The sequence below is a fragment of the Papaver somniferum genome, chromosome 1 (assembly GCF_003573695.1).
Source record: "Papaver somniferum cultivar HN1 chromosome 1, ASM357369v1, whole genome shotgun sequence".
Classification (NCBI taxonomy): Eukaryota; Viridiplantae; Streptophyta; class Magnoliopsida; order Ranunculales; family Papaveraceae; genus Papaver; species Papaver somniferum.
Window position 1 is genome coordinate 124,173,434 of NC_039358.1, and position 10,470 is coordinate 124,183,903.

Sequence of the window (10,470 nt, forward strand, 5' to 3'; positions counted from 1 at the left end):
AAAAATTACAAATAGCAAAACATGTTTGAAAACAGACATTTTCAGAACTGAATTATATATATTCCATTTCCCGTCAGTTGTTTCATGCTTAGTTAAAGACACAAAGAACTGTGAAACACCTTGCCCAACAACCAGAGCCCTTAACATGCACATGCACACGCCACCCACACAGACCCTGAAATGAACACTACTGTTGCTACGCTATTACACAAATGAGTTGTTACATAGAGAACACAGACCCTTCTCCGTTCCCCTAAACAAGACAAAAAGATATACGATACCCTTCTCCGTTCCCCTAAACAAGACAAAAAGATATACGATACCGACTCTATGAAAGACCCTGTTTCCTTCCTGGGCCTTAAGACCAATAGAAACCATATTTTGGTTCCAATGTGTTTTGAAGTACTCACTTCAGATCATCAAAGGTTGCTGAAAACCAGCTTCCAGCATCCCTAGCTGTCGCGATAAATATTATCTCCGCCCAGTCATTTTGATTCCTAGCAGGGCAGGAGTGCTTTTACAGACACTACCGCAGAATCTGGGTTCTTCCCTGTTTCTGGCTCCTCCAGGATTTGAAGTGACTCCGACATCTGACTTTGAGGTATCTCAGTGACCATGACTACGAATTGACCTGCAAAATTAAAAATAGCTTATCCGTAGTTAGAGGATGAGCTACTGATGTTTTCCTCCTACTAGCACAGGGGAGGACCGTCTCATCATAAAGACGTCACATGCCTACTATACAGATTAAATTATTAGTTTACCTTTTAGAATGCAAAGATGATGACTTGCAGGCTAGAATTTGAAGCCTGCCACTTGCGTAGCAGAACTGGTGCTCTTAGCCTTAGCTGGAATTAAAGGACACCTGCAAATACAAACATAGAAGAAACATATGAAAATCAAACACATTGGCAATTACAGTAAGGAGTAACAGAACATTATTCTACCTCAAGATGCGACTCATCTCAAATCTACCCCTTAATTTGTCGTTTGACCAGAACTGCTATCATGCGTTAACTTAGGAGAATGAGCAGGAACTATAAACCGGGGCTGTGCTGGTAGTGGTGCCGCTACAACTGATAAATATCAATCAACTAACCTAATTCAGATTCTAAGCAAGTACTCAGTTGAAATTATAAATGAAACAAGCATTTGGAGCAAAAACTGTCTTCACAAGCTGTTGTAGTGCAAGAGTATCTCATTAGCCAGATAAGGATGCATGCTTACAGCTTACCATTCTAAATGTGAAAAGTACTACTATTTCACCTCCCCTCCCCTCTAAGAAACCACCACAAACAAATCAATGAATAAACTTGTGAATAGATATGATCACACAAAGATATACTTGCCTGTGGGATATGGCACTGTAAGCGTAGGAACACGGGCTGCAGTTATCCCATCAACATTGTAACCGCCAAATTGCACTACATGATGCCCGGGCATTGTATAACCTTGAACTGCTGTGTACCCATGAGGGCTAGAAAGAGGTTGACGCAATTGACCATATGGATATATAGTCGAGTTAACAGCCCCTGGCATTCCATGCATCTGAAGGTAATGCTGCCCCATATTAGGACTATAGAGACCCTGGAGAAAAGACGGTCAACTTTTGAGAAAATCATATGGCAGGAAAATAACCAAGTGCTGCCGTCGTTATCCTTCCCAAATAAAAAGTGCAATGAGAAACCAGACGTGATTTTGAAGATTCTAACCTGAGGGTAGGCGTATTCTGATCCATATGTTGTGTATCTGCAGATAAAAGAAAATTACAGCATCCAAGTGAGAACATTTCATTAACTGAGACGAAGAAGAATAAGGTTTTCCTTGCAACACACAGAAACACATTAAGAAACATGTACAGCTTAAGTACGTTCTATAAAACTTCATGAGGCCTCAAACCTTACAAAAATAAATAAAATGATGCTTTACATGGGAGGCAATTAAATTGAACCAAATGGAATCCAGGAGTCGGAATTGAAGAGAAAACTTTGTTTGAGGAAGCCATGACTCACCCATATGGAGGATATGGCAACCCTTGTTGGTAGCTGTATGGAACCGATTGGGTGTAAGTGGGGTTTGCGATGTATGGCACACGGAGACCCTGCACTCCGCCGTAGTAGGGAGTTACTGCCCTCATGGTTCCTGTAGGAAGCAAACCAAACGGCGAAGTATATTAGCGTCAAGGAATAAATTGTTTTTATCAGTTTGTACCGACTAATTACCTGGTTGAACCACAACTATAAATCAAAGCAAATTTCATAAGCTAATATTATAAATTAGCAAGAAAAATGACTTCATCATCCAAATTCAAGGGTAACAGTCATTTCCAAGGGAATCGAAACTGAAAAGTACGAAAAAAAACAAAAATCACAACATGGGTTTTGAAGAATTATACCGACTGGCTGCGGAGATTGCTGAGGCCGGCCAAGCGAAGCCAAGTTGCAATTAGCTCTCCTACCATCAATAACAGGACTTGGATCTAAACAAGCCCTAGTTGCAGCTTCAGGATCGCTAAAAGTAACCTAATAACCAGAAAAACAAGCACAAGTGTCAGTATTGGATCAGGATTATGAAAAAGTAACATAAACCCATAACAGAAGATGAAAAAATCTTTAAGAAATACACTTACAAAGCCATATCCCTTTGATCTTCCAGTATTCTTATCAGTAATAACAACAGCTTCCAAGATCTCACCAAACTGTTGAAAGTGATGATGTAAAGTTTCACTCTGTGTTTCCCATGCTAATCCACCAACAAATACCTTAGTATAAGTAGTATCACCAAAAGGAGAATTCAGGAACTGAAGACCTGAATTAGAACTTGATCCTGACCATGATCCAGGACCACCTGAAACCGAGTGATAAGCCATCAAAAATTAAAACCCTAATTCAAGAAAACCTTGAGTGAAGTTTTCTCTTTCTTTTTTGGCTAAATCAAAATTGCGAAGGGGATAATCGGCGCAAGACAAGTAGTCTTTGTAAAACCCTAGAATTCGCTGGGAGTGAATGATTGGTTTCTGGAATTAAAAATAGAAAAAGAATTTTTGTTTTGTAAATTCTTCTTCTTCTTCTGCCGAAAATTTTAATCTATAAAGTACTGCTACTACTGTACTCTCTTTTTAGTGGTCTGACTCCGTAAATGGGTCTTACAAAAACCCTAGATTTAATGAGGTGTGTTGGGTCTGTCTAACCGCTTAGGTCTGAACCTAACACTGTCAATGCCTTTGTTTTCTCCTTTTTGTCTAAAAACGGCGTGTTAACTACCAGTCGTCATCACACTGTAATATATGCCATGCCACTTAATTTGCAACTTTATTTATTTTATTTTCAAGAGAAATTTCTATGGAAGTTTCCAAATTTTCCATTTTTAAAAGCCACCTGGATCGATAAACAAAGATCTTCAATATTGCAAAATCAAAAAAGATAATAACTATCGAGCGGCAGAGCAATTATCGAACAGATGAGTGATATGTCATCATTTAGCCGTTAACGGTTCGGTTTTGTAGCCGTTGCACACCACATCCCAAAATCTTATATAAACCCCATTTTACTCCCTCAAAATTTCTTTTGTAATCATAAACAAGCTTTATAAATTAAAAAAATAGAGTTTCGATCTCTGAGCAGCAAATTAGAGAAGAAAAGCAATCATTATTTTCAAAGTTACTTATAGTTTCTTTAACATTTTTAGAAATTGTGTCATCTACTTGATTTTTTTCGGCTTAACAAAAAAAAATAACAGAAACAAATCTCTAGCATAAGGTGGTTAATTTCCTTGATGATGTTTATGTTCTCCGAATGAATTAGAGAAACATCATCTGTTATTGATTGAAATAACTATAATTTTGCATATGTTTCCACTTGAACTCTGGAGAGTTGCATTGACTTAGCCCAACTTAGTGTTTCACGAACCGCCACACATTCTCCCTATTCATGGCTTGAGACTCCCACTACATGCATATGTTTTGATATCTCTATAATGATTTATATGATCACGCAACACAAAACCAATATCATCTTGGTTTGAAATGACGAGGATACCAAGTGCACCACAATTTTTTTGTATCAACCTACTTTAGACACAGTTTGTGCAATCTTGCAAAACCAATAATTGCCAAAAGATTACTCCAACAAGATATAACTTGGTATACAGCTTAACTTCGTAACTAACCACTCTATGCGATCGTGCCAAGCTTGATTAATGTACAAGTGTATTTACTTTGATTATAATAAATATAAACAATATAATGCGGAAGTAAAGTAAATCACATGACACTCAAGATTTTGTTAACGAGGAAAATTGCGTAGCATGAAAACCTCATGACCTAGTTCAGCTTTGAATATTCTCAGAATTAAGCCGTTATACAAATTGGCTATCGTAAATTAGTATAATTGAGACTTCAGACCAAGTAAACTACTCCTACTTGGTCTGTTCCTTCAGTATCCCTACGCTTACTACCAATATGGTCTATGCACATGAATCCCAAGATAGAATCTACTATCTCAAACCGCTTCACCTGCTGTGAGGACTTCTGCTCTCAACTCTTTTGGATCGGAACCAGAAATAGTAAATGACTAACCTGTTCCGGTAACCACCCACCTCCCAAACCCGGCAATGGTCAGATATAAATTTGAATATAATCTTCTTTAACTTCCAATCCATCATTCTCATCTGGATTTTCAGCACCTTGATTGTCAGCTTCAAATCCATCATTCGGTCCATCATTCTTAGATTGATTTTCAACATTCACTTCATTGTTAATTCGATCACCCAACAACGCATTCTTATACTCAGTGTTGAAAGCAAGTTGTAAGAATTTTTTCGTCAAATTTTTCATGTATTCAATTGTATTTTTAATTCCTTCTCTTCACAGGAAACCGTCAACTTAAAACTTTCCTTGATACCAAGTGTCTAGTAAGGGAGTCAATCTTGATTTCAAAAGACGACTTTGCAACTATCATTTTTGGAAGTCGACTTTCCAACTCTTGTTCTTTAACCTCAAGATATCTATTTCCCCTCTTTTCTTTAGTTTCATTTCTTTAATCTCTGTAGCATGTTTATCTTTTAGTGTTTTCAACTCCTCGGCACGTTTAACTTTTAGAGTTTCAATATGAACGACCATATCATTGTATTCTTCTCCAAGCAACTCAACTTTCATCTTCAGCCTTACTTGGTTTTGTATTGCTTGTTCAATTACAATATAATTCTCCGTAAAATTTGGTGACAACTACACATAAGGAAAAGGAATTACAATTAGGAATGAAAGGATAACAAACATTTTTTGGAATTCATCAAACAAAATGAACTCAATTCTAAGCATGGCCAACTGCTGATAGTCCATCCAACAGGATGAACTCCTATAAGAAAACAACAAGAAAGTTAGGAGTTCACCAAAAAAATGAACTTCTATAAGAAACAACAAGGAAGTCAAGAGTTCATCAAATAAAATGATCTTTATCTACATAAGCATGGCCAACGCCTAAGAGTTCACCAAACAAGATGAAATCCTATAAGAAAAACAACTACAAAATCTGGAATTGATCAAAGATGACTGAATATATCTACATAAGCATGGCCAACGCCCGAGAGTTCATCAAACATGATCAAAACTATTTACATAAGAAAAATGTTAAAGTAATTTGTTACCTCTCCAAATTAAGAAACATTCATTTCCAATTTCTTGCAAATGTCGTTGATTTTCCACCTTGCATATATGGGACGGTAAACGTTCTCGTCGTCATTTTTCTTGCACTTGCCACTGGGGTATCAATCCTTTTGAATGCTCAGTAATCCAAACCTGTACAAAAAGAACTACATTAGTTAGTTATCAGCACCAACACTAGGTACATGTTGATGGTGGATTTTCATTTAAAGGCTAAAATTGTAAAAAAAAGTCAAAAAATTATGCGCTGACATCCTGCAAAGGATAGAGCCACTGATAAGTGATGAATACTTCTCCACTTTACTAATTCATCCAGGTTGGAGCATGTAGCAACAATCTCTTATAACCTGTGAATCTATACTGTTATCAATTAATACATGACTAGCCTTGTATTTCCTGTTCCACCGAACTCTTATTATTAGTGCGGCATGACGACTGAGTGTTGCTCTCAGCAGAGTAACATGAATCTCCAAACGTTGATAATGAGGTATGCACGAAATACTAGTACATGCTACATCTCTCGGTGTGTTATACTAGCCCGGTTAAACATATTTGAATCTGGACTGTCCGTATCAGTCTCAGGAACAATCACGACCACGCAAGTCGGCCGCATGATTTAACCAGCCTAAACGATCCTCAGCAGGAGCAGGCTACCACCTTAATGACCACCAGCGGGCCCACTTACGCCCTGGTCGGTCGAATATCTACCATGCCACCCAAACTACCACCGAACACCAGCCTGAAGTTGGATGTCCAGGATGGTATGAAGCGGCTTGGAGGAGACGTGCGAACAAGGCCGCTTATGGCAGTCTCAAAATCATCACTTCCGTCCAACATCACCAGCATGGTTGGAACTTGGAAGGCATAGATCGTCCCATGACCGGATGGACAAGCGTGTCCTGCACACCGGCGGGCCCCCTTCACGCCTGCATAATCGATCCTCCCCTGACCTATCCACAGAATCATGTACAGTTGCCTGAAGTTGGGCCGGCATGAAAGCTTAAAGGGTCGCAGGAAATTCCACTAAAGATCCCAAATTGATCACGACCATCCAACTTCACCGGCATGATTGGATGGCTTAGATCGGACCCATAGCCACCAGGAAGGTATTGGCGTGTTCAACACCGGCCCAACGTGGGCCCTACATGGTCGGCCTCCCTAAAAGATAAGTGTGGCTTGCCAATTCGTCTAGCCAAATCAGTGTGGACGTGAAACCCTAATTAGGGTTTGCGGCACATCACATGTGTCGCAAATCAGTCTCAACCATCCATCTTCGCAGGCATAAATGAAGGGTGTAGATGTATATTCAAAGGGCCCAGAGCATGTCAACACAATCAGCGTGGGCCGGCTTACATACATGACTAATCGGTCAAGACCAACTATGGTTGGTCGTCTCGATTCGTGCGCCCAAACTAGAGATGGCCGCGCATTTTTAATTGCAAATCGATCTCGACCACTCAACTTTGCCGGACAAATTGAGTTGCTTAAATCACATCTTCACGGGATAGTGAGGTACGGACGTGTACACTGGACTGCCGACTGAACGCCTAACTGATCGGCCAAGACCGACCATGGTTGGTCATCTCGAAACGCGCGCCCGAAATAGGCACGACGTGCGGTCTTCAATTCCTTTGCGGCATGAGATTTCTGTCGCAAATCAATCTCAGCCGCTCCTCTTTGCCAGACAAATTGAGTGGCTTAGATCGCATCTCCATGGGACAGTGAGGTACAAACACCTACACCAGCATGTCGTCTACACGCATGCCCAATCGTCCCTGCCAAAAACGTGTCCCATGCCTGGATTCGACAAGCTAAAGGTTGGTGTTCGAGCACCTCCTAAACCCTAATCCGACGGTCGCAGATATGGGTCGCAAGCCATATCGTCCGTCTAACTTCACCAGCCTGGACGGACAACCTAAGACAGGAGTTAGGCGACCCGTGAGGTATCACCATAATCACCGTCCACCACTCTTCCACACAGAGTGATTGGCCAAGTCAGGGCTTACCTATACAGCCTCCAAACGATCACTCGAAGATGGTTGGACGTGATGCTATGCTTAATCCGCGACTTACTCCGTTAAGCCTTAAAACAGCGATGCTTCATACACGCTGAATATATTCGATGCATTACATGCATAGAATGCACACGATATTTCATAAATATCGACTTCCTAAATAACTTAGTTATTTAATCTAGCATCACGTGCTACTTTTCTGTGGGTCCCACGATCCACACACTCGAGACATCAAACATGTCACAAACTGGGGGATACATACTGGGGTACTGGTATGGCGGTTTACAGCATGCAGCGCACAATGCGCCATCATAAGAACGTGTCAAGAAGTCATGGACGGTTAGAGATGATGGAAAAAGTGGGCAAGACTGATCGTGTGATACTAACACACAACTCCACTACTCCACTACTCCATCACTCCACTTCCTCCAATTCCCATGAGAGACGTGGGTTAGGCTCAATGACTTGTATAAATAGGTTCTCCTCCCTATTTCCAAGACAGAATAAGATAACAAAAATCAAGTGTTGATACAATCGTATCCAAACACCAGAACTGATAGCTTACATTCTGCAAGCCAGTTCAGCTTTCTGATACAAGTCATACACAACCAACACCTTCACACTCTCAACACCTTCTTCGCTTCCCTCCCTAAGATCAACCCCATCTCCTTCACTTTGTGACCGAATCAAGTCTTGAACGGCCATTTCTTGGTTTAGGCAAGAATTGTATAGATTGATTTCTCGAATCACAAGCACTCCCGTGCAGTGCATTTGTTTAGGGTTTAGATTCATTTCTCATTCACACACCCCAAATTACCAAAACCGGCAGAAATAGTTTTCACCCATAAACAATTGGCGACCACAGTGGGAGGTTAATCTCTCGGTTGTAAAGTCAATTTCTTCAATACCATTCGATCGGTTTCAAGATGGTTGGTCTTAGGATCGCCTCAACGGCCTCGATGAGCGTTCCGGAGACTTCTACACTGGGGACTGGTCCCTCTCAAATCAACAGCTTTACTACGAATCAGAGACCAGTGGATCAGGAAGCGGCATCTCTAGTGGAAAGTTTGTGTGAATTTTTACACCTCTCGAAGAATCAGCGGGCGGAGACGTTTGTTGCAATTAACCAGGTAGCCCTGGACGTACACCTGGCTCCTTCACGTCCAGAAGTCCTAAACGCATCGGAAACATCTGTAAATAATGTCACATTTACAGAGGACGACATGATGGCGGAGGAAGGTCACAACTGGGCCCTGCATGTTACCGCATGCATCAAGGGCTCAGAGTTCAGGAGGCCCCTCATTGACACATGAGCATCTTCGAATGTGATTACTCTCAATACTCTCAGGGCATCCAAGGTTCGCCCATGCAAGATCGTACGATAGCCTACCACAATGACAGACTTTGAAGGAAACCAGACCAGCACATACGGGTATGTCAATCTGAATTTATCAGTAGGGCCCGTTCAGTCAAAAGTGAAATTTGAAGTCGTAGAGAAGGATCCGGACTATCATATGATACTAGGGAGACCGTGGATTCATGACAATATGATCGTCCCTTCAACGTATCACCAGTGCCTGAAGACCATGCTGAATAAGAAAGTCATCCGTATTCCTGCATCATTATCTCCTTACGCACCAATATGCGGAGTGGAACTGTTCGAGCCAAAGGAAACTCCGCGGGGAGGATCAGACAAAATCTTGTGCACCCCACTACCCACGTGGACTTCAATTCAGGAAGAGGACCGACTTGAATCACTGAGGGATAAGCCCCACGACGCACCTTTGCTGACCAGACACTCTTCTTCATTCGATGAAGCCGCAACCCACGTCCACACCAAGAGGGAACGAGCTTTCGAGGCAAGCCGTGATCAGAAGGGGAAAACAATATACCGACGCCGCTGTTAGCAATTAGTAGGGGAGACTGGTACCCAGTCTCTCCGCCAAGATGAATGCTTCAAGAACGACGGGCCACAAGAGGAGGTATTGGACGCTCCGCAACAGCTACAAGATGGCACCAACTCCACAACTGACGATCTCGAGACTGTTAACATCGGGAATGAAGAATCTCCCAAGCCTGTCTCTATCAGTTAGACTTTGTCCACAGACGAACGCGAGTCTTGTCCAACTTCTCAAGGAGTATCAAGATGTATTCGCCTGGATATATGAGAAAATGCCTGGTCTGGATGAAAAATTGGTCACCCATCATCTACATGTCCTACCTGGATCCAACCCGATCAAACAGTCTCCGAGGAAATTCAGACACGAAGTAGAAGAGCAAATCAAAAATGAAATTCAGAAGTTGCTAGATGCCGGCTTCATCAAACCTAATCATCATCCGACCTGGTTAGCTAACGTGGTTCCAGTAAAGAAGAAAAACGGAAAGATCCGGTGCTGCGTAGATTTCAGAGACTTGAACAAGTGCTGACCCAAGGACGATTTTCCTCTGCCCAACATCGACATGTTAGTGGACGCCACTAGTGGACACGGCATGTTCTCCTTCATGGATGGTTACAGCGGCTACAATCAGATAAGGATGTATGACCACGATGCAAGTAAGACAGCCTTTCGGACCCCCTTGGAAATTTCTACTATACAGTTATGCCATTCGGTTTAAAGAAAGCCGGTGCAACATATCAACGTTCTATGACGGCAATCTTCCACGACATGATGCATAAACAAGTAGAAGACTACGTAGATGATATTGTGGTCAAGTCAAGAGCTCGAGCAAACCACACCGGAGTCTTACTACAAGTGTTCGAGAGGTGTCGAGAATGCAAATTGAAGATGAACCCTT

General features: G+C 41.6%; 1 protein-coding gene across 2 annotated transcripts; it reads right to left on the bottom strand.

The window, feature by feature from the left end:
* Positions 1-38: 38 nt before the first annotated feature.
* Positions 39-3,180, bottom strand: LOC113299361 (probable RNA-binding protein ARP1). Of its 2 annotated transcripts, XM_026548384.1 has the most exons (8): positions 2,630-3,180; positions 2,396-2,522; positions 2,013-2,142; positions 1,713-1,749; positions 1,350-1,587; positions 948-1,076; positions 765-865; positions 39-631 (listed from the first exon to the last, which is right to left on the bottom strand). In XM_026548384.1, the coding sequence occupies exons 1-6, from the start codon at positions 2,867-2,869 to the stop codon at positions 979-981; spliced, it is 870 nt and encodes a 289-aa protein (XP_026404169.1). In that variant the 5' UTR covers positions 2,870-3,180; the 3' UTR covers positions 39-631; positions 765-865; positions 948-978. The 2 variants fall into 2 exon arrangements, with proteins under 2 accessions (XP_026404169.1, XP_026404176.1); XM_026548391.1 differs by lacking the exon at positions 948-1,076 and having other exon boundaries at positions 2,630-3,175.
* Between the last annotated feature and the right edge of the window lie 7,290 nt (positions 3,181-10,470).

Bases quoted from the DNA above. Each gene is read 5' to 3' on its own strand.
- LOC113299361 (XM_026548384.1), bottom strand. From the start codon at position 2,869: ATGGCTTATCACTCGGTTTCAGGTGGTCCTGGATCATGGTCAGGATCA. The intron at 2,143-2,395 runs GTATAATTCTTC...TGCTTCCTACAG, and splicing joins GCAATCTCCGCAGCCAGTCG to GAACCATGAGGGCAGTAACT. The intron at 1,077-1,349 runs GCAAGTATATCT...GATATTTATCAG, and splicing joins TACAGTGCCATATCCCACAG to TTGTAGCGGCACCACTACCA.